Below are 26,925 nucleotides of genomic sequence, written 5' to 3' on the forward strand. Positions count from 1 at the left end.
GGTCTAATAAGTGCAAAACTAAATTACTGGCTGCAGTGTGTTAAAACTTGACTAAAATGAACCCATTTGTTTCATATTTAAGGATCCCTAAACTACTTTTCAAAGGACTTTATATTTAAAGCTTTCTTTTTCTTTAGGATGCATTATGTTTACTAAAAGTGACAGAAATGTTGTTATAATTATACATGTCTTTACTATTTCAAATAAATGCTGTTCATTTGAACTTAATTCTCAATACATGCAGCCTTGGTGAAAAAAAAACACCTTAAAATATCTTCCAGGCCCCATTTTTTATTTTTGGTAGTGTACATGCATCTCAAAACTGTGTTTCATTGGTATTAAAGGATAACCATTTGTATATTCATATCCTATTTCCACATTCTAGAGCTGTTTTGCCTGATGATTGTTGCTACAGCAGGGGGCAGTCATTATCCAGACAGTCCACTGTGTTCCACTGTGTCAAACCCCAGTGCAAAAACACTAATAACATTCTGAGCATAATTCAGTGCTGTTAAATAAGACTTAAGTGACATGCTGTGGTTTGAATCATAAGCTCACAATGCAGTTTAATTCTTCCATTTTCACCTTTAATAAATGGATAAAAACAGGCAAAGACCAAACCTGTGATTTGAACACAGAAATTGTTCATACAAAATTACATTGACGACACAAATGTGAAGGCACACAAAAACAAACATCTATCATACAAATTGATCCCTTATGGATTATTATTTTCATTATTTTTTTTTACAACAAACTAATGACAATAAAATCAACAATGTGACCAATTCATTTGTAATTCTTTTTTTTTATTAACTGGTTGGCACTCTTTTTTATATTTTGAGTTGACCGCAGTATGACAATCATCTACTGAAACTGCAATTTCTCAAAGTTTCATCACTTTATTAAATAAATTAAAGTCTAAAATAGCTCTAAAAGACAACTGATGTATATCCATAATTCTATACAAAAATTCTCTCTATGCAAAAGTGTTTCAAACATCACCCTTTCTCTGGCCTTTTTTTATATATCATAAACTCCCGCTTCACCTACAAATGCTAAACCACAGAAATAAATTCTGCTTTAGAATCTATTATTTGAAGGAAAGTACAGTGGTGAGATTTACTATTACTTTTTATTTATTTGTAAAAATATTTTAGTCAAATCACGTTAATTAAAATGTTCGGCATGCTAGCTATAAACTGCATGACTGAACAGGATGCTCTTGATTTCAGCTCAGTTTTTTAATGTGTGGTGGTGTATTAAAACCGTCCCTGTTTAGCGTCACCGATGGCTCCCCAGACGTCGAACACAAACTCATCTGGGAAGGCAAAGTCACCAAGAGCCTGATCCAGAGCCATGGCAAACTCATCAGGGTTCTTCTTATCTCTGCCCACCTCGACCATTGTGGCGGCTGAACAGAAGTGTGAAGGAGGATACAGTCAACTCGTTTTGCAAAACTTAAAGCCCGACACATTTTAATAATATTTGTTAATTCAGCAAAAGTCATTGGCACAACGATTTTACCCAGATTTTATTTTTAAACAATTATTTTATATATATTATTTATTTATTTATTTGAAATATAATCAATGTAGATGTTAAAAATGTATAAAATGCACACTACAATTCAAAAGTTCTTTTCCTTTTTTCTTTCTTTAAGAAATTAACGTTTATTCAGTAAGGATGCATTAAACTGATCAAAAGTGTCAGTACAGGCAATGTTTAACAAGATTTCCATCTCAGTGAAATCCTGTTCTTTTGAACACTCTCTATTTAACTAAAGACTATAAAATAGTATTTAACAATATTACTGTTTAAACTGCATTTTGTTCAATAAAATGCAGCCTTGGTGAGAATAAGATACTTTTTCCAAAATGTTAAAATATCTTACTGACCCCAAATCTTTCAATGGTAGTGTATCGTCTTAAAACACACTTTTATAAATAATAATAAACCGCACTTACACAAGATATGCAGCTCAAAGTGCTTCACAACATATAATGCAGGCATGACAAGAAACACTGACAATACAATTACACACAATATCAACAGAAATAATACTAAAAACAGCTTTAAATTCACAGGGTGGAATGTTTGTTAAAATCTAATCCTAAAAATGATCTTATAAAAAAGGGAGATGAAATCTCACCTAATTCAGTGTCTCGAATGCCCATGTAACTCTCAAGAAGGTCATCCACTTTCTTCACTGCCTTTTCTTCAAACTCTGAGGGCTGTGGAGTAAGAGAAATGCTTTAGATATACTCCTCAACTGAACGTCATCATGACTCTTAATACTATCAGTGACCGTGTTATTACATATGTTTCTGTTTCCACCATCAAATATGAAAAAAGGCCAATTTTATCTCAAAATTCTTCTGAATTGAGTTTTTGTTGCACAATTCGGACTTCATTTTCTGAGTAATTAATTTTCATTTCACAAATCTCTACTTTTTCTCTTGAGTTTGTATCTTGCAATTCTATCTTTTCTTATTAAAATTGTGAAAAACGTTTCAGATTTGCGAGACAAAAGCCAGAATTGTAACATACAAACTGAGAAAACCCAGTTACCATCTCCTCGACTGTTGCAGGACCCTTGGAGCGCAATCTGAGGGTTTCTCTGCCTGTGCCTATCTTGCCGTCTCCTGATTTGCCTCCGCCTCCTCCTCCTCTTGACCTTGGTTCAAGCATCTCTGCCAAGCGAAAGAACATCATTACATTAAATCCACATTTATCAACACAGTAACGTTTAACATCTTCAGAAGCAAAAAGTAGTAGATGATGTATACTTTAATGTTAAAAATACATTTCTGTATTGAGAATATAAATGGGATTTTTCAGTTCAGAAACTAATGTTGCACTCTACTGTCTAGAATTTATTTTATTTTTTTCATACACCAGTTAAATAATGTTAAAAACCAGAATTATCCAATACTTCAACAAGAATGAATGACAAACCGAAGGATTTCTTGGGCTCCACGAGCTTGATGGTGAAGGATTGATCCTTGGGGAGCTCCTTCAGCATTCGCGCCACCTCAAAATGCCGCATTCCAACAATGTTCTTTCCATTAATGCATTCGACATGATCTCCCACACAGATCACCTTTACCCCATCCACCACGCTACCATCCTTGATACGCTGCCAAATGCAAAAACCGATACGCTTCATATTCATTTAATAATAGCCTTTGTTAACATGTTAAAGTAACAACTGAACAAATGCATTTTTGGCATACTTGTAATTTAACCATAACCAGGCTTAAAATAATATGTAAAAAGAGTTAAAAAAAATGGGTCTAAAACTCAACTAACACTTTCCAGCATTAAAAGTAAAACAGCATGTGATCTTACAAACACAGGATGGTGTTCTTCTAAATTAAATGATTAACTTTCTCAATCAAAGCCAGGATAAAAAGAGATTAAATATCACTTTTATTTGTGCACCGGGGTATTTTACAATTTACAGAAAATCATAAAATAGTCTTCAAGCAATAAATTAGTTTACTTTCAAAAACATGCAAATTATTATCTGTACATGGGCAGTGCTAGTACATCAAGCTATGAGCACTGCACTTGGAAAACTAATTCCACTGCTAAAGGGGTGGCATCCCAAAATACCACTCTGATCTAATGAAAGCGTCATTGTGAGTCTACCTTTATAAAGGCGTATCCAGCTCCATTGTCTGTGATTGTGAGCCCAAGTGCCTCCTCGGCTTTGTACACCTCCACCTCTTTTTTGAGCCCTTTAATATGAGCGAAGATGAAGTCCTCCAGTCCTATCTGCCCTCCCAGCAGCTTTTCCATATCAATTTTGTGGGTGTTGAGAGTGCAAAACAGGATCTATTGTAATACATCGAGAGAAGAGTTTCAACTACAATGAGATGGCAAGTTTTAAAGTCAGGACAATGAGAACATTGAGGGTTTATGCAAATGTTCTAAATTTAGTTTAGTAGCTGATCCCACGGCCAGAAATATAACATGTTCATTTGACGTTTAAAGGGGTCATGAAATGATGAATCAAAATGTTCCTGACATTTACACGCATAAAATATAATTCTAGATTAAAAGCATACTGAAAGTTTCAAAACTCAAAAAGTTAGTCCCCAGTTTAAAGCTTTGCTTACATGACAACAAACTAGTGGAAATTGTAAAAATGTTTTTTTTTTCTTTTTTTTTTAAAGCTTTTTCCTTTGAGCTTTTGAAAAGTTTTATGTACAGATGACAACATTGTCAAAACGATCCTAGTTCACATGGATCAGTGAAAGTGACTCATTTTTGGTTTTCAACATACCCATTAAATGTGCGTCATTGATGTATGTATCTTAGAGGTGTTTTGAACAACTCGTAAATGTCCATTAATCACAAGAGCAATACTGCTGTTTCACGAGTTCACCCTTACATAAAATCTGAAGGCGAATATTAGGCATATTTTGGCGTGCTGTCCTGGGGGAGGGGTCCGGGCCCGGAGCATAGCCCAAAACCAAATAACTCCCCCTATCCCTAATTTGGGATAAATAGATTACAAGTGAGGAGGAGGGATGACGAAAAACTGTCGTGGGACAGGAGCTAGGAAGACTGGATATATATACGCTTGTGTGCTATTTAAGATGATTAGCTTAATCATATGCACCTGTGCCAAATTGGATGATTATCTGATCGTGCTCCTCCCGAACTTTGTTAATAAACCACATTAGGTAAGCAATAAACTTATATATAAATTAAATAAATAATACAGTAACTTTTATATTTGGTGCAATAAACGTGTGTGTATATATATATATAAAAATAAAACCGCATTTCATTAACATCACATCATAACTTGTGACATGAAAATATGTTCTTTGATCATTTTTGTCTTTAATGAGAACAAAACATTATAAAACAATTGAATGCATTTCATGACCCCTGTAACTTCACCAAACATACTGTAACATTTTTAAAAGATAACTCAGAAATGGAAATCTGCACTGAAGTATTAAAGCATTGTGTTCAATTACAAAGGCACTGAAATAATTGTTTTCTTTCCTCCAGCCTCAAAAAATGTTATGATGAAGTCAACATAAAATTTTTGTGAGTGAACAGAATGCTCAGGGAATGCAAACATTTTGATTGAGAACGTGACAGCATTGACATATTCAATTATATTATAATTTTTTTGCTTGCATTTTTGCATTGCTGTGAAAAAAAAAAAAACTGTGGGTAACACTATTTTGATAGACATTTTACAAAATATAAGTAACTTTGCAAATTGCAACTGCATGCCAACTATCAATCTTTAGAGGACTACTGGACTGTCTGCTTAATGTGAACACTGTATTGTGATGGTCCCAAACACACACTCTACTGACTAGAAGTATAACTTTGCATTAACTATTTATACTTAGTACTGTAGTATGTTTAAAATGGACTATTGAAATCAAGTGTAACCAAACCCTGCATTCACCGACAAACGTTCTCTTGAAAACCTTTCCAGAGAACCTCTCCAGAGAAACTACAAAACATCTGCATTTTCTCACTAAAGTGTTGCATTCCTCTGACACTTCGCTTTTACTCACAAAAGCATTGCAATACAGTTTTTCCTCCGACCACAAAGGTCTCTCTCTTTCTCTCTCTCTTTTTTTTTCTTGTGTTCCTTTGAACCCTGTGTCCAACATAAATATTACATTTCAGAACACAGAGTGCAAAAAGAAACATCTCATTACCAATATAATTTCTTGGTATTGAATCAAAAGGAATTAAAAGAAAATCTATCAGGACTGTACTTCTTCAGAACCCCAAAATTATGTTACAACATGTCCAGAGCATTATCTTAAAGATTGCAACATATATAAAAGGACAAAAATAACTAAACATTAATTTTAATAATAATATTAATAATAATATTTTGTCCTGTAAGTGTTTCATTTAATACAGTAGGATCTTTTTTTTATTTTCATTTATGATCCAGCAATGATAGCTTTGGATTGTTTCCAAATAAAACTGATAAAACTGGAATCCTGTGCACCCTAATATTAATTTCACTGGGTATTACAGTTTATATAAAAAAAATCTTATTTAGAAAATGTACATTTTTTTAGTTTATAACTTAACATTTTACAACATTTCACAAAAAAAATCGTCTCTTAATCAATGGAAAAAATGTGAAAGAAGTGCAGATTAAAGGAAAAGATGCTTTTAAGATAATAGTTTTTAACATCTATTATGCAAAAAATAAAAAATACTGTCATATACACAATTTTATATTAATGCAAGAAGAACTTCTGCTATTGGTTAGGCTATTTGCTCTGCTGCCCAGGCCTTTCCATGATGCTGTCCATCCAATAACAGTGTCTGGTTGACCTCCAAATGCAGATATCCACACAGACAGATGGGACTGGAGTCAGTCATCTAGAAATCTGGCATCATGTCTTTCAACGAGACTTCCTGGCAGCAGCAAGGAAACATGAGACCTGGTAACCTGAGACCCCAGATTTAAGGTTCACAGCTGATGAGTTGGGCCATTCAACACTCAGTGAAAACTAGCAGTATTATATAACAAGTCAATAAAGACTATTTGTTTCATGATAACCTGATTGTATACATGTACAAACGCACATTTTCTAAGTAAGGACAACCTTTGGACACAATCTGATGAGAGACGTACAGTAAGAAAAAAGATCAGTCCGTATCAGCTCTTTATAACAACCTTTGGTGGAGCAGCCACTCCAACAAAGACGACTTGTTTTCTCCCCCTTTTGTGCACTGCGGGCACTTTGGACACACATCAGCTGACATGCATACAAGACTGTTACCCTGGTTACCGGAGCCTATCAAAAGGCCTGGGATTAAGAGGGAGCTTTTGTAGGGACACAAGGGGGGAAGGAGAGGGCTGTTGGCTAGTAGACGGCCAGCTTTGCTTTGCCCTGGCAGTCTGGGAGGCAGATCTTTGTCATGTCTGTGGGTGGACTTACAGACACCTACACTGCGTTACCAAGGCTGCGACTGACATCACGCTTCCTCTTACACATCACACGTTTTTAGAGACACAGGACGTCCTCAGCAGCTACGCCGTGATGTACCCACCCACTTCAAATGAAAATAAAAACCTCCTTCAACTGGCAAATGTTTCACCTTCAATACAAGGCACACCCACAGACAGGATTCCGACAGGCCGACCTTTGCAGAATCGCATTCTTCAGACAAGCAGGAAGTCAACTGAGCCGATCAAAACAATCTTGTCAGCCAATAAACAGGATTATAGTAATCTACTACAACACCTCTGAGGAAATAAAAGTGGATTGTGGGACAAATATCCATTTTTGGTTGGATAAAGAGACGGATAGGTCTGTTTCTTTGACAACCAGGTGCAATTTTTGGGTCTTGGCGGGGCAATCTGCTCTAATAACCATGAATAAAAGAGCGGAGCCTAAAGATTAAGTGGGCATTAATATGAGTCCAAAAAAGAACTAATGTGATGTATGTAATGGGTTGGGGCTTTGGAAGATTAACAGAGTTTAACAGGTCAAAACTCTGAAGCAGCCAGGTTTAACACTACATGAATGTTTTTGTTGATGAGGTGAAGAGAATCATCAAATCATTCATTACAACAACTGACTAACCAGCTCGCTTAAAGATAAATCCATTCACAACAGCAAAATAAGACTCGTCAACATTTTTCCATAGGTAATCATTAACATTGCTGAGATAAAGGATGCTTTCAAAACGTCCCTGTTAATGCCCTGTCAGAGAAGAGTGTCGATCGTGCTAGGGAAATTCTCAATTGGGTCAACTTTGTTTTTAACATACTTAACATGACACCTGTTACAGAGAAAGTTTTCTAAAAAAATAATACATTTCTGTCATAATTTACTCACTCTCATTTCAAACCTGTATGACCTTATTAATTTATCTCTACAATTTTCAGTTTCAGACGTTTTTGTCCATACGATGATGTCCAGTGTGGTCCAAAACAACACTGGACCCGGTTTACTTTCATTGTATGCAAAATATTTTTGAAAATAACTTCTCGTGTTCCACAGAAGACATAAAGGTGTGTAAAGACATTAAAGGGGTCAATATGAAGATTGATGATGATTGGAGTATTACTAGCTGTTCGTGCAGAGATAAGATACCTAAAGTTGCAAAGACTAAAGTTTCAAACCCAAAGAGATATTCTTAATCAAAGTTTAGATGCATCCTTGCCCTCCTAAAACGGCTTGTTTAATCATGACCCACATGTCTACGTCCCTGTGTGGAAAGAAAGAAGATGTAACTTTTATTCTCGCTGTAACATCAGGCGTCATGTCGTGGAGATACTGTTTCGCTGTGAAAGCGAAAATTATTTTTTTGGCCTTTCAAAAGAGGACGTGACTAGAAATCAGTGATTAAGTTGTATTTACAACAAATATTCAGATGTGTGCAACACATTTTATGGAGGACTGTTTCCTGATCTTGGGAGAGCAGACTACAATGCCGTCTGTTCTGACTCACCTTCTGTAAGTATAGTATAGACCAAAAGTTTGGACACATCTTCTCATTCAAAGAGTTTTCTTTATTTTCATGAATATGAAAATTGTAGATTTACACTGAAGGCATCAAAACTATGAATTAACACATGTGGAATTATATATGGAATTATATACATAACAAAAGTGTGAAAAAACTGAAAATATGTCATATTGTAGGTTTTCTTCAAAGTAGCCACGTTTTGCTTTGATTACTGCTTTGCACACTCTTGGCATTCTCTTGATGAGCTTCAAGAGGTAGTCACCTGAAATGGTCTTCCAGCAGTCTTGAAGGAGTTCCACGAGAGATGCTTAGCACTTGTTGGCCCTTTTCCCTTCAGTCTGCAGTCCAGATCACCCCTAAACCATCTGGATTGGGTTCAGGTCTGGTGACTGTGGAGGCCAGGTCATCTGGAGCAGCACCCCATCACTCTCCTTCTTGGTCAAATAGCCCTTGATGCCTTCAGTGTGACTCGACAATTTTCATAGTCATAGTCAAGGTGTGTCCAAACTTTTGGTCTGTACTGTACGTTTACATATTTAAAGGATCTGGGGCCTGTACCATGATGGCAGCTGAACAAATTCAGAGTTACAGGATTAGTTTTGAGTTGACAAAACCAAACCTCTCCATACCGGCTTTGTTGGTACCATGATGCTGATCATCAACTTTCTTTGTCAACTCAGGCTTTGATCCTGAGTTTGTGGAGCGCGTGCACATGAATATGTGACATCACTGGTGAACAGCCAATCATGGCCTTGAAATACAAAGCAAGTGTGATTTACTTCTCGCGAGAGACCCAGCGAGATTCAAAACTAAATGTTAAAGGTTTTGCTAAAGGTTGAGAGATTGATGAATATGACAAATTTAAACATCATATGGAATATGAAGGAGGACAAATAAAATAAATTATCTTGCTTTATCAGTGAAGTCACAAGTGAAACTCGTTAACTTAGTTTACACATTTGAAAATATATAGTGATAGAGACTCGAACATGTAAGGTCGGATTTTTTATTTTTTAAATAGTACAATCTTTTGATCTGTATCTTATCTGTATACATTACTATTCAAAATAAACGATTTATAATAACTTTTAAAGTAAAATTGCTTGTGTGTAAAAGATAAATAATAATATGAATCACAATACTTATATAAATCATAAAAAGACTCAGTAATTTTCTATTATTATTATTATTATTTTTTTTTATATAAAGCATTTGTGACCTTTAATTTGGAGCAAGATAAACTAGAGTGACTGTGTCAGACATGTGTCACTTCTCTCACATCTGATTGGTCCAGCTTCAGTTTGAGATCTCTAACCCAGAACTTAACCTGCCCCAGAGCAGGTTAGCTGTGGAGTGTAAGTTACTATGGCAATAAACGCAGCTAAAAGCCAAGCCACTTACATGGTACCTAAAACCCAGGATTGGTGCAAACTAAACTGAAACTTACCTGGCTAGCCAAATATTATTCCCTGCTGATTATTCAAACGCAAGTTTTGAGCAGAGTACAGTAGCGCTTGTTGTTTGTCCTTTTCCGATTACAAATGCAGACATGGTTTTATGTTTACGCGGCATGATGAACGCAATGCAAAAACAGTATAAGTCATTATAATCCATAAATATGTTCCCACTGGATGCAACAAATGGCTCGTTTGTAATAGGTTTTATTGTTTTTGTCTCATCCCGCCAGTGTTCTGACTGGGACACACATCACAGTATGGCAAGGGGAATAACATTTCGGTCACGTGCTTGAGGCATTTGGCCAATCACAATGCACTGGATGACTGGCCAATCAGCGTACACCAAGCTTTTCAGACTGATGAATCTTGTAAAAAATGATGCGTTTAAGAAATGCGGGACATAGAGGAGAAACAAAAATATACAGTATGTGGAAAATAATTTGTTTTTTGAGCCTTAAACCACATAAACACATTGCATTACACCTTATACACAAAATAATTTCCTTTTTAGCAACATCATATGACCCCTTTAACATTTCTGGGAGAACTATTTTATCATGGTAGCCAAATAAATGGCATGTTTTCTGCAATTTTTTCATTAGCTAACAATCCCATCCAACAGCTATATTATAAAACGGGTTTGTTTAAAATACACAGACTGACGTCTGAAGTTAGAACATAACCATCTAAACGGGTTTTAATAGAGGTGCGACTGAAATTGTGTTGTGTTTGAATACATTCCATTCAGCTGACAACAGCAAGTACATACTTGAAGGACACGTTACAACACTGATAAATTATTTTCCTTATAATGACCCTGACTGGGATCAGCCTTCGCTTTCAGGGTGACAAGTATTGCAACATATGACAAGCAGGTAAATAATGAAAGTGAGAGATGAAAATGGCAAATACATGCACGAGGAAGACAGTGTTGAATGATTTATGAATAAATGCTTTGAAGGGACAATATTAGTCAATATATCAATAAAGAGTTTATGTGAGGTATTGTTTCAAATTCTTATTACAGTTATGCATCGTCTACTTTTGAGCTTTGTATTTGTCAAACCGTAACATAATTCAATTCCAGTTAAAATATAAGTGACGTTTTCAGTTTTACTTGAGTAAAAGTACAAAAGTACTTGATTTATTCTCAAAACATTAAACATAAATAAAGTATCCGTTTAAGTTACTGATAATTCAAGCATGCAAAAAAAGTGAAAGTGCACCATTCATTATTTAAAAATGAAGACAAACTAAATCTTTACTTGTGTGCTAGGTTGAAAATATAAAAAACACTGGGGAAAATATATTCACTGATTAAAATTACTGTCCACCACTGGTGATTCTCAATTATGTCATATGTTATATAGTAAAGAAATTCACTGTGTCAGGACACAGTTTTATCACACTAGCGTAAAGGCAGTGCAGCAAATATTAACTTCATGCGTAAATACATCAATTATTTGAAATATGACAATAATAATTCTTAATCACCCCAATAAGAATTCATACACATTTAAATATTGTGGCATATCTATGTATATCCATACATGTGTCTATCTATCTGTCTATCTATCGCCAATAAGCTCTTGTGTCATAAACCATAATGCTAGTAGCTGCTGGCGTGGGTGGGTGGGATATTTTCTAGATATGACTAGACAAAACTTTGTGTAGTTCAGAATGAAACATGAAATATTTTTGGTGATTTTCCCAGAATAAATAGACATTGTTTTCTATATTAGCTTCTTTCAGTGCCACAAAAGTCTTTAACAGACATTAAGATAAGTAGATTTTTTTCATATGCAAAGCATAAAATGCTCCACTGCCAATTTTAATATTTCTGCTGGGCTTTACAAAATTCACCTTACCATACCACATACCTTATCACTGAATAATTCAATGCTGTCGTATCTACAATGGATGATTCTGTCTATGAAGCGTTACAGGAATCTAGATTGTACATATCCTCACTGGAGGCCATTGTTAAAACTACAGTTTACATGAAAGTGTAAGTTGATGTCACACAGAGATCGACTGTGTGTACCTGCCACACCAGATAACACTGATCCTAATCAACATTGCTGCAGTCTGTCCAGCTTTTTAAAAGCACAGGTCTACTGCTAATTCACAAACAACACAACAATCAACCTACACTTCTAATCCATTGATACTGCAAAACATAGAAAGCAAAACCGACTGTTGAGCAGACAATGCAGTGTCCATACAGCAGCCCCTGCATGCAAATGCTAAACAAATGACATGTTAGCTCCATGAATGTACACTTGAGTGAAGTCACGCAGTCTAGCATGTGAAACAAGAGTTCAACTGCCATATAATAAACAGACTTTGACCAGTGAAGTTCTGTAAAATTAGATGAATGTATTTTTACTCGTATTAAACCACCAACAGTGATGGCTGAGAAGTTTTTCTATAGTCTGCCAAAAGGAGTCTCTTTGTCACATTAATTTTGCATAGGAAGGTAATGAATGTTGTACATGCGTTAACATGTTAACAGAGGGCAGTCTAACCTGATCGACACTGCCCTTTTAACCGAGTATAATTGTTTTCACGAAGCCGACAAGGGGAAGGTTTGAATGCCTTGGGTGATACGATATTGGGGGTATTTTAAGTATACCAAACAATCCATAAGACAGCACTAAGAATCAACAGACAAAACATGAAAAAGAGTAATGAAATGCTGCATAGTATATGCACTAGTCCGCTCCCTCCATCCCTGGGGAGACTGGAATGATTTAATGTGTTAGGGTTGTGCCCACTGTAACAGGATGTGAGGGACTTCCTCTGAGGACCTGCAATAAACCCACCATTTCAACATGCAAATAATTAATGGTACATTTCTAAAGAAAATGTGCTGGATTGAGGTATCAGCAATGGTTAAAATTCACAAGGCCATTTAGTGATTTGTATTGAGATTATTATAAAATCCTTTAAACACCACACTCTTGACAGGTCTGGCCAAACAGTCCGGTATTAGTCTGACTGGTTTTTAGAATGAACCTAAATGCTAGTAGAGTAGAGGAACCATTCTAGGACTAGTAGAGGAACCATTCTAGGACACTTTGTCAAATGAGGACCAACTGATACACGAGAGGCCAGACAACACTATTCACTGACGACACTATGAAGAGTAACAGTTTCAATTACATCCAACAGGATTTTTAACACCTGATGCATTAGGAGAATATTTTCTTACTCCATTACTTTTCTATTGATTTAGAAAGTATGCACTGCTTTTAAGCATCCAGAATCTAATACACTGATCTCAAAAGACTATAAAGCTATAACAACTATTTTTAATCTCCAGTAACCAAACTCCAATTTTCTGAACCGTCTAAGTTTCAAATACCTAATTCAAGAACTCGGATACACCCTTGGAAAAGAAAAAAAAAACCTAATTAAAATAAATCATCCAGTAAAAATAATTACACACATTCCCAACCCAATCCTGAGAAAACAATTATTTTACAGGGTGGTGGTTCCATGTGAATTTGTAAGAAATTTGTACAAAAACATACAAATATAATGTGAATTTTAAGATATGACTATAGCCAATTCACCATAATGTAAAACATTTATAAATTGCAATGGGAGTTTTGGCATTTCACCTTAAAGATTTTATTACAAATAGTATAAGCTAAAAGTAAACTAGGCTATGTGGTGCTTTTAAAATCATGTATATAGGTCAATGTTATACCACTTATCATTTTTTATATAATCTACTAGTAAGCAATTATAGTAAATAGTAATGCGCATAACACAAATATGAACTATGTCAATGATTAAATTAGAAAAGTTTTTTGAAGAAGCAAATTCTAAAAAGAAAGGGAAAGAATGTTGTTGCTTTTATTCTAAGGATAAAAAAGAAATCTGAGAGGTCAAATGAATTAACAATAAGAAAACTTATTGGTATTTATGACTTTTGTATTCATGATGTTTGCAAAAATGTTTAGCCTTTTTAAAATATTTGCATTAAAATTTTGTTTATAGCAAGTTTCACCACTTGGGTGAAATTAAGGTCTGGGTAAATTATTTTAGAACTTTCTACTTGATGATACCCACCACGTTTTCCCCAAGACAGTATGGATGTATATAAATTTATAAGAAATTGGTAAGTTTTAAACTAGATCTTTAAAAGATTTTCCTTTTTATCATATCAAATACACATATTTGCCATTGACCAATTTTCATTATTTTAGAAAAATTCCACTTTCACAATACAACCTTTTTTTCTGAAAACCAAAGCTGGTTATCATCAGACAAAAATGTCAACGACGTCCCGCGAGTTTCAGTTCCCTGTACCCAGAAAGACGCACCTTACGCAAACATCACCAGGCACTGTAGCTCACGAGGAGGTTTTTGATTTGCAAATTCATTTCTGACTCACCGCCTGCGTAATGACTCGAGCTCACGCTGAGATTTTGTACAATATTTAACAAGTTGACATTTACCTCATCCGGTTGTAAATTAAACGCTTCTGCTATTTTGCCGTAAAGCTCTTTGACGTTCGTGAAGCCCTCGATCCGGCCCGTGGGACTCCCGTGCGCGAGCTGCGTGTGAAACACCAGTTTCGGTCTCATGCTGGCAGGTGGAGCAGGCAGACCGCCACCGTTCACCGCGGGCTTCCCGACACCTGCGTGTCCGCTGACCTCTTCGTTTTCCACTAAGTTCGAGCTTTCCTTCGACTTGTTTTTCTTTTTCCTGATTCCCAAAGGCATGTTCGCTCCTCCTGTAAATCCGTATGGAGAATGAAGTACAAGGGAACGGGACAGCTAAAGCATTGAAGGACGGATTTCAACCTGTTGAATGTGTCCTTTTTGTTCCCGCTCTTCGAAACCGAGACCTGGGGTTAAAAACGGCAGTACTAAACGGATAATAAATTAGAAATAGACGGTATGCTGGTCTACTGTAAACTCTCTTGCAGTTGAGGGGCAGACAATGAACAACTCTATGGCCGAACGCACGCGCGCAACAGGACGCCGTGACGTCATCCAGAAACTCATTTACCTGGCTCAGGTGTCAATTATTTTTTATTTTTAAACTCCAACCGGTGAAAGCAGATGTAGATAAACACACGCCTACCAGTAACGATTATTATACCATAAACAGTACTAAAGATATGGCCTTCACATTCCTCTCAAAAGTCAGATTAAGTAGCAGTTAGGCTACAGTGGTGTAGAAACTATAGCTAGATAAACAAAAGGCTACTAATTTTGAATTTCTAATAGGCCTACTCTATTTCGCACAGTAGTGTGTAAATTATTTTTTACATCTTCGTGCCATTCACTTTTAATAATTTAGTCTTATTTGCCATAATTGTTTTCACTGAGATTTAAAATCTCGTTTCTGCTTTCAGAAATCATATGCATCACTGATACGATGACTAATTCTGAGTAGCAAAGGTTGCTGACTGTTTGAACCTTATTCCCTTCATGTAGTCTGGTTTTAACCATGTGGCGTCCTCTGGCGGATATTTCAATGAATCGCATGTACAGTAGTTGAGGGTTCTGCACCTCCTACAATTTTATTCAATTGTATCATAAAGATTTAAGGAGAGACTATCAACACAATGCACTAGGAGTAGTCAATGTAAGATAAAGTAATTCTAATAATGCAAACGCTTTCCAAACTTTCCATGAATAAACATGGTATGCTAAGAACCAACAGCACAAGAAACCAAATTTTTGGTCTCTGTCAAAGACAGCTACATTATGTGAGTCCGTTGCTCACATTTAATAGAATCTGATGAATCAGATCTTAAAAGGCATTAGTAGAGTCTTGCTAAATATCACAAATGAAGGCAAGTATCCATGGCACCATCACAGTTCACTGCATCATTTACTAAAATTATATATCATATTTATCAGCATTTAGAAAGAATAACAGTACATTATCTGTCAGTACAGATGGGATCTACTTGTATAAGGCAAACAAATAGATCTGTATAATTTAGTCTGTAAAACACTTTTTTTCAATACTGCACAATTCAAATAATAACTTTGTAACTAACTGGACACCGATTGCACTTTGAGTTGGCACTGTCACTGACATTCACAAGCATGCAACATAATTCATGTATATGTATCAGATATATAACAAACACACACATATATTTAACACACATTTAGATAAAAAATAGAAATTGCACATTCCCAAAATCTGATTTGTCATATATGAAGGGGACTGAATTGTTCATGTAGAAATGTCACAAAAGTCTGTCCAAGCTCACTTTATGAGACCGGTAAGTGTCGTTTCAGGACATCCTTGGCATTAGATGGCAGACTGTCAGGGAAGTTCACATCAAACTCCACAATAAGGTCCCCTCTTTGTTCCGGGTTCTTTGGGAATGGCAGTCCTTGTCCAGCAATGATCTTCCTCATGCCAGGTTTGACAACATCAGTTATCTTCATATTGCACGTTTTACCATCTATCGTCGACACGGTGACAGAGCAGCCACACAATGACTATGAGCAAAGATTAGAAAGGATAAGAAATATTGGTAACACTTTACAATAATATTCTAAATAGTATTCTCTTAACTTTAAATATGCTATAAGAGAAAGAACACATAAAACCAGTATCATTAGTATTAATAACTGTTCATAACTGCATAACTACTATAGGAATATCTAAATTTGACATTGTTCTCCATTCATAAAAAATGACTGACTATGTTTTAACGGATGCCTGCTGCGAGACACTTTCAACTCTGAGACAGTAACTCTGTAACTGAATTGAACCTGCTTTTAGATATGCATTCGTTTAGTTTAATCTTTCATATACTATACTGCAGATATTATGAGCAAAAATACATCCCAAATATGTCCCATCCAACAGCCTGAAAGCATATTTTACTGGTTTGATGGCCACTCTGTGTCTTTACATATACAGACACAGGCACTGTCATCAATGATTCTGTCATATATGTCCATCTTGATGGCCCTGTAACAGTTTAAGAGAGCGAGCTCCTTTCCTGGCATCTCACAACAGCTGATTCCTGTCCAAACTGCATTATGTAAGAGACAAGATTTCACACAAAGAATTTGACATTCCTTTCTTTCTAGCTAGGCAAATGTATAAAAGCTTGCCTTATACAATCCTGCACATATTAGATAGGTCTATAGACTGTAAAAGTGTTTATATGTTTTAATTGACACAAAATTGTACAGTAAAATCATGTTAACTGGCAATTTAACAAGCTAAACTGTACTTCTTACTGTACCTACCTTAACTGTGGAAAATTTGCTTGCATTTAATGTGGTTAATAACAGGTATACATTTAATGCACGTAGGCCTAATTTTACTGTAAAATACTGTTTAAATTACATTTATTGGAAGTAAAAATAATGAATTGCCATATAATTCACAAGGTGAAAATCTATATTATGTATTTTTTTATTATCTACAGGCTATATTGTCTTTTGGAGTCAGATAAATGGATGGAAAGAGGGATACACATTTACAGTCATATGAATAAACATACAGACAGACAGACATAGATAGACAGACATAGATAGATAGATAGATAGATAGATAGATAGATAGATGACAAATTTATTTTTTAAGGGGCATTCTCTCACCTGGCGCAAACTGACCCGGACCGGGTACACGATATCAGACCCCTCTCGGCGAAAGTGGGCGTGGGGCTTGTCTTTAATGACAAACACAATATCGGCAGGAATAGTACTAGGCGTTTCGTCACCCTCGCGTGGAAACGTGATTTTGGTTCCCTCTTTCCACCCACGCTTGATCTCAATAGTGAGGATTTTGTCCTCGGTCCTCAAGGTCCGGCCGTCTGGATTCAAGCGCTTGCGTGAGATTTTCATGCGCTTGGTGCATCCGTGGAACACCTCCTCTAGAGACACCCGGAGCTCGTGGTGGATCGCGGGGTCCTGTTTTCTGCGCGGCGGGCCGCCCTGACCAACGTGCCGCTCGCGTGGAAATCCATTTATGTTAAAACTCGTGAAAGGACCAAAGGGGTCATTTCCGTCCACCTCCATGTCATCGTCATCTCGTCCATTGACTTTCCTGCCAAAAAACATCTCGAAAGGATTGGCTCCCCCGAAAAACGTGGCAAACGTCGCGTGAGGATCTCCATGGAAGGTGTAGGTGAAGTTGCCTCCTGGCCCGTCGGTTGCCCCTCCACCTCCTTTAAGGCCTAAAATGCACAGATTTTACAAAACACACGTTTTATTTCTGGAAAACAAACTGAGGAAGATATAGGCCACAGGGGCCATGAGGTTAAAGGCTTTAATTACTATGCATCCCACTGCAGAATGCTTAATAAACAAACACACATAAATCATGCGCACGTCAAACCAGAGCCTAATTAATATCAGCGGTGACATATGCAATTTCGACGCTTAAATACAGAACATATAGAGGCTTTTGCTGATTTTAAATAGCTGTTGTGTTAGTAGGGTACTGGAAAGGAAAATAAACCATATGGTCAACTTTGTATTGATAGGCTATACTGTTCGGTAAATGTCCCGAGAATCCGTTTTCATTACTTGTACATCCGATAGGCTACATTTAAGAGATTAACAGACAGAAGGATTAAGCATTCACATTTTCGTTGTTTTTACGGATATTACAGAGATGAAGCAAGCCTACCCTCTTCGCCGTACTGGTCATATATTTCTCGTTTCTTTGGATCACTAAGAACTTCATAAGCCTCCGCGACCTCCTTGAATTTCTCCTCCGCGTTGGCTGTCTTGTTTTTGTCAGGATGCCATTTCAGAGCCTGTTTTCTGTATGCTTTTTTGATGTCGTCGTCTGATGCTCCTTTCGCGATTCCCAATATTTTGTAATAATCTTTGCCCATTTTCTCCTATCCGCTTCCCGGGGATCCGTCTGTCTCTTGAAAAAGACAATGCACCGTCGTGGTTACCGTGTCAAAGCCTGCCTCTTTAAACCGTTATGATCCTGTCGTGTCTGTTTGGAGGCGGTTACTCAGCGCTAAAGATTGTGTTATTTTACCCTCTTTAAATAGCCATTGCTCCCTCCCCTGTACCACTGCAGCTCTGGAATCAAGAGTGTGCTTTCTAGAAGCTGAGGCACGTCATTTCCCATTTCAGATCCATCTAAATTCACTCGAGCACGAGTATCTATCTATCTATCTATCTATCTATCTATCTATCTATCTATCTATTGATGAAGCTCATGGGAGGGCATTTTAGGGGCTGGATATTTTATAGTTCATAATGTAGGCTACATTTCAGTAGGTGATAATGTTATTATACCAACCTTGAACCACTTAAATCTGATTTGTGCCTTAAAATATATTCACAACATTATAATAATACACGTGGTAAAAAAACAAACAAAAAAACATCTGATGACTTGATCTCTTGATGAAGTTCATCAAAGTTGGACTTTCCATGAACACCGGCTAATAATAGACAGAGCACAGAGTATTAAACAAACACAAAACTCTACCAGGGAAACGTACGTTAAAAACATTACTAAATAAACAGCATAAATCAAATATAATCTATCTATCTATCTATCTATCTATCTATCTATCTATCTATCTATCTATCTATCTATCTATCTATCTATCTATCTATCTATCTATCTATCTATGTCTGTAACCTGACTCAGTTGTTTTTTTATTGTATGTCGATTAAAGAAAACCTGATTTCAATTTAGAAGCCTTTAGACTAAAACAATAGTAATAAAATGAAATAATAATAATAAAACAATAGCCCTCAAAGTCAGACCCAGCATTTCTTAACCTATGCTAAAACTGTAATACTACAATTATGTTGCAGCTAGTAATCAAAGTTGCTATGAATGCAGGCTATTAGACGTCATTTTCTGAAAATAGATGGAAAATATGAGATAATAAAAGGCACCTCTCTAAGAATAGTAGTTCGATCTTTCACTGGCAGGTGGTAGCCTGCCAGAAAAAGATCCAGTTTCCTCCCCATCTCAACCTTCTCCTCATTCAGACCTGCTTTGCATACTTGAAGCAATCTTTGAAAAAATATAAGATAACGAGTCTAAAACAACATACAGGAAATAACCAGTAATAACCATGTTTGGTCTAAACAATAGGCCTACTGACTTGACTTTACAATTTTGACTGCACTTCTTATCCATGTAACAGCGCCACAGTTCCATCTGCTGGTTAGCGTCGGTATAGCATGCATTTTCCCTGTGAGGTGCTGATTCAAGACCACCGCATTACTCCATTCTCTGGCGAGAGATGTGACTCAGCATTAGAGTAAATAAGGTGAAAATACAGTCATTCACCACAAATTAAACTAATATACTTAGGCTACTTAAATCTATTTCCGTATAATTTAAATACGACCGTTTTTCTCTTACATTGGATAACAATACTAACCATGGATCAATTCCGCGGCTTATTTGATAGACTCGACAAGAATAAAGACGGGTTTATATCTACAGAGGAGCTGCAGAGTGAAATGCGAAGGATAGGTGTGGAACCAGTTTGTGAAAAGGTTCAGGTAAGACTTCTTTGTGTGGAATTACATACTGACACATTTGTAGAGATGTAGCCAAAAGTATGCATATGTATCTCGATTGCATTATTGTCAGTAAATACAGTTCTTTCGTTTAGGCTATCATGTCCAGTTATGACCAAAATGAGGATGGACGTCTAAGCTATCAGGAATTTCTTATTTACATGATGGACAAAGAGAAGAAATGGAAAATAGATTTCCATGCCCTTGACAGAAATAAATGTGGTAAGCTGTCTGTGACAAATATAATTTTTTTTTTGTTTGAAACAGCTTTATGTTTTATATCTGGTCTTTGTTTAGAAGTGTAAAATGTGCTATTTGTGCACAAAACAATGTAACAAGAAAGTGGAAAAACTTTATTTGTATAATCTCTCTTTTTACATAGGATCCATTGACCTGGAGGATATAATGTCTCTGTTTAAGGAATTAGGTTTGGTCATATCAAAACCCAATGCAAAGCGGATCATTCAAATGTAAGACGCCTGATGATGGTGTTGCCTTCACATTTGCAATATTTTACCAAGTCACAAACATCAAGATCACCCCATGTGTGTTAAATGAGGCAGATACTTTGACATATAGCCTACAGGTTTATCAAACTATCAAATGACCAAAGCAGTTTATTTCCTGTTTGCACCATGAGAAGATGATGGTGCATCAAACCTCTGAAACAACAGGCTAGTAAAGTATGTTGACATAAAAATATGAGAAAGATTTTTGGTACATATTATCTTTGAGGTGTATAGTATTAATATATGAATTCACATATAGTCAGTTTTGTTGAGGGATAATGATGTAATACTGGTAGCACCAATATAAACATTTGGTGATGTATGTTACAAAAAATATGTTAATGGTTGTATTATTTTGTATGTTATATGAGTATTTATATCATTGTTGCTTAATGGCTATTTTATGCATAATAGTAAAATTTGAATGTTTTAAAATAGCTGGGCTAAGATATATAACAATTTTTATGAGTGCAGGAAATTTATAATTTAGTACACACATTATCCCATCGCAATTTAGCTTTTCCAATAAATAAATAAATAAATAAATATATTATTTAATTTGGTCTACTGATGACACATCATTTGGATATTTAAATGTTTGGGGAAAAAATAGATGAATTGGGTTAAGTTAAATGCATGACATGCATGCATATTTGTATTGATTATGTTATTAATAAGCTAGATTATTAATGTGAAATTCTGATTGTAATTAGGATGGATGAAGACAACTCTATGACGGTAAACTGGGAGGAATTCCTCAAGCACGTCATCATTAACCCAGCAGAAAACATTGGAGAGTTGGTATCTTCCTGGAAACATAACCTGGTGAAAAAACAGCTTTTAAATACTTAAGAAATTCATTTAACGTCATAATTCACATAAAAGGAAAGTTATCTCAGTATTTAATCATCCCCAGTGCCATCTCTGATGTGTAAGACTTTATTTGTTCTGCAGAACACAAACAAAATATTTCAGCTTCAGGAGTGACATTTAGGTGTGTTCACTCCCAAAAGTGATTAAATTGCCTCGGCATTCACTAATTTAACCAATGGAGCCGTATGAATTATGTTTATACATGTGCTTTTTGGAGCTTCAAACGTTGTATGTAGACTTTGTGTGGAGATTTCAATCTAAAAATCATTGTGTTCTGCAGAAAAGTTGTACATAAGTGGGACACGAGTAAAAGATGAAATTGTCATTTTTAGCTTAACTATTACTATTTTGCATGTATACATTTAATCTGCAATGTCCATAAGCAGGTTTCTAAAAGGATGTTGTCTTTTTAGGTGTTTGATGTAGGAGAGAGCCGCTCTATGCCTGTTGAGTTAACCCAGCAGGAGACTGACCTGTCTATCTGGGGGAACTTTATATTGGCCGCAGGTTTGGCAGATGCTGTGTCTAGAACTGTGACTGCACCAATAGATCTGTTAAAGACACGACTTCAGGTACTTTTTGTTAGTCATGACAAAAAAAAAAAGATACTATTAAAACTGAACTGAGCTGGATGATGACATCATTGAATTCAATGATAAACTGCCTTTTTGCTTTATTGACACCCTATTTTCTTATTTAATGCTGTTCAGTTTCTTTGTTACAATCTATATTGTTAAAAGCTCTATATAAATAAAGGTGACTTGTAATTCCTGGGGTTATGAAACCCCGCTCTGGAACAGGATTTATACATTGTATAAACGTTTCAGCATTTATGGGGGAAAATATTAAATGGTGATGGAAAATGCATAAACTGGAGTGAAGAAGATACTCTTTAGTTCTTATCTCTATTCAGGAAAAACTGGATTAGCAGTCGGCAATATATAATGTGAAAAAGTGCTTTGTGCAAACAGGTTAAGTGATGCATTTGTCCAATCAATGACAGTGCAAATAAGATTTGAACATGGATAGGAATAAATGTTAGCTGTGAATGTCAGCATATGAACACTCAGGATTAATTTTAAACCCTAGAGTTAGTTAGAGTAAAGCCTAATTGTAAGAGATAACACAAGTGTTTACCTGGGGTCCAGGATGACCAAGGGTTAAATATTTCAGAAGTGAAAAGCCATTTTGGTTGTAAAATCAAAGGAAATAAAGTATGATTAATAAATAAATAGTCTTAGTGCAACTAAAGATACACCTAGTGTACAAGAAATGATGATGACACTGTAATGTAATGTTTATTATAATGTATTTCATGCATTTATGTGTGTCTTTATGATGGAATCACTTATTGTTATCCTCAGCTGTAAGTCATTTTTGATAAAAGTGTCTGCTAAATTAATAGATGTAAATATACATTTAAAATGTATGTTTACATATAGGCCAGACAACCCAGACGAGCAGGGTAAAAAAGTTAATAGATACTGTCAGACTTCCCCAGCCGAATGATTTCATTAAGAATTGCAATGTCATATATATATGTCATCATACAATCATACAATGTCATACAGAAACGCTAATTTTGAATTTTGTTAGATCTTTTAAATCAAAAGTCTCAAGAAAAGTACACTCAGAGGAATTCTTTAGTTTAGAAAAGGTTTTGTATTTCAATTCAATTCAGTGTAATCACAATATATTTAATTTGTAAAACTGCGAGCGTCTGATCTGACAATAATAGCCTAAACAGTCCAATTTGCCAAACAGGTTTTTGGATCTAAAGCTGTGTCTCTGGGATTCCGAGAGCTGCACACTGGAGGTTTTAGATCCTTGTGGCAAGGAAATGCTGTGAATGTTCTTAAAGGAACACCACAATCAACGCTTCAGTGCTTCATCTATGCCCAGGTGTGCCCACACACACACACACACACACACACACACATTCGCTCACATGAACACAAATGTTCAAACATGAACATTCTTTATCTGACTGTCCTTACAGATGAGGATGTACACACTTGGCGAGAGGGACAGTCTTTCAGTCCACGAAAGGTTTGGTCTGGGCTGTGTGTCAGGGGCCGTGGCACATGCTGCGTTCTACCCCTTAGAGGTATCACAGTGACACAACAGGTTGGAGTTCCTTACTGTTAGAGGTGTTGTTTGTGAAATGTTTGTGGAAGAAAGTGTGTAGTTGTCATATCCGTCATCATTTATATCTAGAAGTTGAACTTTTACAAAGAATTTCTCATGCAATAACCAGTAACACTAAGGCAATAATCCTTGAAGTCATAATTCAGCAATAATCAGTTGTAGTCATAATCTTTTCTTTCTTTTTCAGAACACAATTGACACATTGAGAAATATTCATATCATATTACTTTCTAATTTAATTTTCAACAAGGCAGGATACAACAACATAAAGATCGAATATGGATGCAAATTAGTTGTATAACTGATTCTTTATCTTTGTGTTGCATTATTTTCATGCTTAATTCCTACAGAGAATGATGTGTAATGTAGCTTTGTTACACAAGCCTGTTGCCTCATATAACAGCTAAATGCACAGCAAAGGAAACTGCTACATTTAATCGTCTGTAATTGTTACCAAAAAAGAACACATAAAGCATAAATAATGATTTTGTTACTTGTAATAAAATAAATGTTAATTAAAAAATGCTGAGAACTTATGTAAAAGATAATAAATATAGACAAGAAAGCCAAAGCACAACTAAAACCTTAACTGATATTAAAATGAAAAACAAATAAATAAAATAAAATCATATTCAAAATATTAATACAACTATTATAATAGTATCTCACAGTTTCTAAAATGACATTGTTTGCAACAAAACATTTAAAATAAGAAACGGCATGTGCCTTGATTGCTATAATTACACTTGAAAGAAATAGTCACAACAAGTTTTCAAAGTCACAAGTATGCCAAATAAAGTCATAGTTCTGAAACATTAATTCACAATTATGAAAGATAAAGAGTCAGTTGTGAGATATACAGTGAGATGTACAGTCACAATAATGAATATAGTCATAAAAGTGGTCACCTAATTCCTACATACAATTACGTTCGATATTATAGTCATTTTCATCAACAGGACATGGAATGCATTCAAACTGACTAACATCCACAATTGTGACTAATTAGGTCAACACTAATTTGCTGACTCATTTTTGAATTCTTCTCATGGCAGGTGTTGAAAGTTAGACTCAATCTCCAGACTGGTGGTACCTACAATGGAGTTTTGGGATGTGCCAGGCTGATTTACCAGAACGAGTCTGTGGCAGCTTTCTACAGAGGGTTCAAACCCAGCATACTCTGCATGATCCCTTATGCTGGAGTGGAATGTGCAGTTCATCAGGTAACTGTACTGTCATTTTACTACATTTTTACTGCACTTTTACTAAATATTATTTCACTGTAATAATATAAATGATTATTGCCACTTCTATATAAGTAATAAAGTAAGAAAATGTTCAATTATAGTGATTCATTTCAGTCAACTTAAACTATTAGATTTTATTCCAATCATGAATCAGTCATTAACATGAAACTTTTCTCCTCTGGCAGTCAATAATGAGCTGGGTTAAACACGATTCAGAGCACTTCAGTGACTCCAAGCTCTTCCTCTTCAGTTTTGCAGCATTTGCATCAGGACAGGCCACCAGTTACCCTCTTGCTGTCATCCGAACTCACCAGCAAGCTCAAGGTGAACGTTAACCTGAACTGATGATAATTACTTAAATAAATGTCTTCTGTGCTGTAGAATCATGTACATTGTTATTTTCCTCATCTTAGAATATAGCTCTCAGTCTTGTTTTAGAGCACTAAATACAGTTTCTGTTCACACACTGTAACACTTTAATAACACTGTTTGTTAACTTGTTAGCATTTTCAATGATGTTTAGACTTCCCAGTGTTAAAAGTGGCTACTTTTTAAACATTTTAGACACTCTCTCTGTGGTGGCAAGCATTATTCAAAGATTTGAGGGCAAAACAGCAAAAAGCTTGACCTTCAGTTGTTCTTTCATACAGAGAGTATTCAAACTGGTGAAGTAAGCTCAAGGATACTAAATAGTATAAATATAATTGTCAGTCCCAGACTGTGCAGATGTGTTTTACAGCATTTGTCTTCTGAATTTCTTTAGCATTTACAAATTATTATTATTTTTTGACCACTTTATTGTTTTCTTTTTCCCTACTCAATTTCAGCTTTCTGTTCAAGCTCACAGAAGCCTACAGATGCTCTTCAAGGACTCTTTGGAATCTATGAGAAATATGGAGTCAGAGGTTTTTATAATGGAATGGGTGCTAGCTTTCTAAGAGCGGTTCCTTGTGCCTTACTGAATTACACCCTGACCTCAAAATTTGAGATATTGCTTTCTTCATTGTTATAATGTTGAATAATGCTTCAGGAATTATGTCATGAACCTTTTTTATTTATTGTTTTTATTCATTTGAATTATGTTAGATTACATAGAGTCTTGGGTTATCTATTATGGTAACAACTTATGACTATGGTATCAGTATCTTAGTATCACATTTCAAGTACACAAGCACAGTATCTGTATTGTGCATTCATATTTGCAGCACTTTATTGGGTAAATATGTATTTCACAGATTACAATATGGTTTTTTGCCATGTTTCCAACCTTCCTGACATCAGAAATCTTTATTTGCTTGCTGCTATAAACTTAATCACTATATAGAACCGGTGTTAAATTGTAAGGCATATTCAGCTTTATAAAATCTGGCATTTTTTTCCTTTATTAATTTATATTTCCTTTTATGCTAAGCTCCATATGCTAATAAATTCCATTAACACCCTTCCTGGATGTATATGAATGTTGTTTTACTCTGTATAAAACCTGTTAAAACAGTACTCAGTCTACCCTATCAATATCTGTACTGAATGAAAAAAAAAAGAACCAAACTACAGGTATGAAAGTTGGGTAGAGATGCAGTGAGCTAGTGAGAACAAAATGAGCCCTCCCAAAAAAGAGAGAAAGACTTCAAACTTGTGATCTAAACATTTTGTAAATATTAAAGGAATAGTTCTGCCAATAATGTAAATTAAT

The 26,925-nt window shown here is 35.6% G+C and overlaps 3 protein-coding genes across 4 annotated transcripts; 1 reads left to right on the forward strand and 2 right to left on the reverse strand.

The window, feature by feature from the left end:
- Positions 1-272: 272 nt before the first annotated feature.
- gipc2 (GIPC PDZ domain containing family, member 2) lies at positions 273-14,942 on the reverse strand. The gene is made up of 6 exons (XM_026206809.1): positions 14,414-14,942; positions 3,655-3,840; positions 2,959-3,139; positions 2,572-2,693; positions 2,153-2,234; positions 273-1,414 (listed from the first exon to the last, which is right to left on the reverse strand). Exons 1-6 carry the CDS (start codon positions 14,678-14,680, stop codon positions 1,263-1,265), a joined length of 990 nt encoding a protein of 329 aa, XP_026062594.1. The 5' UTR covers positions 14,681-14,942; the 3' UTR covers positions 273-1,262.
- A 518-nt stretch (positions 14,943-15,460) lies between these two features.
- Positions 15,461-19,043, reverse strand: dnajb4 (DnaJ heat shock protein family (Hsp40) member B4). Its single transcript, XM_026206808.1, has 3 exons — positions 18,576-19,043; positions 17,543-18,120; positions 15,461-16,426 (listed from the first exon to the last, which is right to left on the reverse strand). Exons 1-3 carry the CDS (start codon positions 18,784-18,786, stop codon positions 16,193-16,195), a joined length of 1,023 nt encoding a protein of 340 aa, XP_026062593.1. The 5' UTR covers positions 18,787-19,043; the 3' UTR covers positions 15,461-16,192.
- A 1,023-nt stretch (positions 19,044-20,066) lies between these two features.
- On the forward strand, positions 20,067-26,658 carry slc25a24l (solute carrier family 25 member 24, like). Of its 2 annotated transcripts, none has more exons than XM_026206804.1 (10): positions 20,067-20,437; positions 20,551-20,677; positions 20,838-20,925; positions 21,678-21,789; positions 22,251-22,409; positions 23,602-23,739; positions 23,837-23,944; positions 25,041-25,208; positions 25,418-25,556; positions 26,060-26,658. In XM_026206804.1, exons 1-10 carry the CDS (start codon positions 20,315-20,317, stop codon positions 26,242-26,244), a joined length of 1,347 nt encoding a protein of 448 aa, XP_026062589.1. In that variant the 5' UTR covers positions 20,067-20,314; the 3' UTR covers positions 26,245-26,658. The 2 variants fall into 2 exon arrangements, with proteins under 2 accessions (XP_026062589.1, XP_026062590.1); XM_026206805.1 differs by having other exon boundaries at positions 25,483-25,556.
- The last annotated feature ends 267 nt before the right edge of the window (positions 26,659-26,925 follow it).

This window comes from Carassius auratus, chromosome 27 (genome assembly GCF_003368295.1).
Source record: "Carassius auratus strain Wakin chromosome 27, ASM336829v1, whole genome shotgun sequence".
Classification (NCBI taxonomy): domain Eukaryota; kingdom Metazoa; phylum Chordata; class Actinopteri; order Cypriniformes; family Cyprinidae; genus Carassius; species Carassius auratus.

Excerpts from the sequence above, each read along its gene's own strand:
- slc25a24l (XM_026206804.1), top strand. The coding sequence starts at position 20,315 with ATGGATCAATTCCGCGGCTTATTTGATAGACTCGACAAGAATAAAGAC. Across the intron at positions 20,926-21,677 it reads GCAAAGCGGATCATTCAAAT|GATGGATGAAGACAACTCTA; the intron begins GTAAGACGCCTG and ends GATTGTAATTAG. Across the intron at positions 25,557-26,059 it reads AACTCACCAGCAAGCTCAAG|CTTTCTGTTCAAGCTCACAG; the intron begins GTGAACGTTAAC and ends ACTCAATTTCAG.
- dnajb4 (XM_026206808.1), bottom strand. The coding sequence starts at position 18,786 with ATGGGCAAAGATTATTACAAAATATTGGGAATCGCGAAAGGAGCATCA. Across the intron at positions 18,121-18,575 it reads TGACCAGTACGGCGAAGAGG|GCCTTAAAGGAGGTGGAGGG; the intron begins GTAGGCTTGCTT and ends TGTGCATTTTAG. Across the intron at positions 16,427-17,542 it reads TCCGGGTCAGTTTGCGCCAG|TCATTGTGTGGCTGCTCTGT; the intron begins GTGAGAGAATGC and ends CTTTGCTCATAG.
- gipc2 (XM_026206809.1), bottom strand. The coding sequence starts at position 14,680 with ATGCCTTTGGGAATCAGGAAAAAGAAAAACAAGTCGAAGGAAAGCTCG. Across the intron at positions 3,841-14,413 it reads TTAATTTACAACCGGATGAG|ATCCTGTTTTGCACTCTCAA; the intron begins GTAAATGTCAAC and ends GTATTACAATAG. Across the intron at positions 1,415-2,152 it reads CATTCGAGACACTGAATTAG|CCGCCACAATGGTCGAGGTG; the intron begins GTGAGATTTCAT and ends ACTTCTGTTCAG.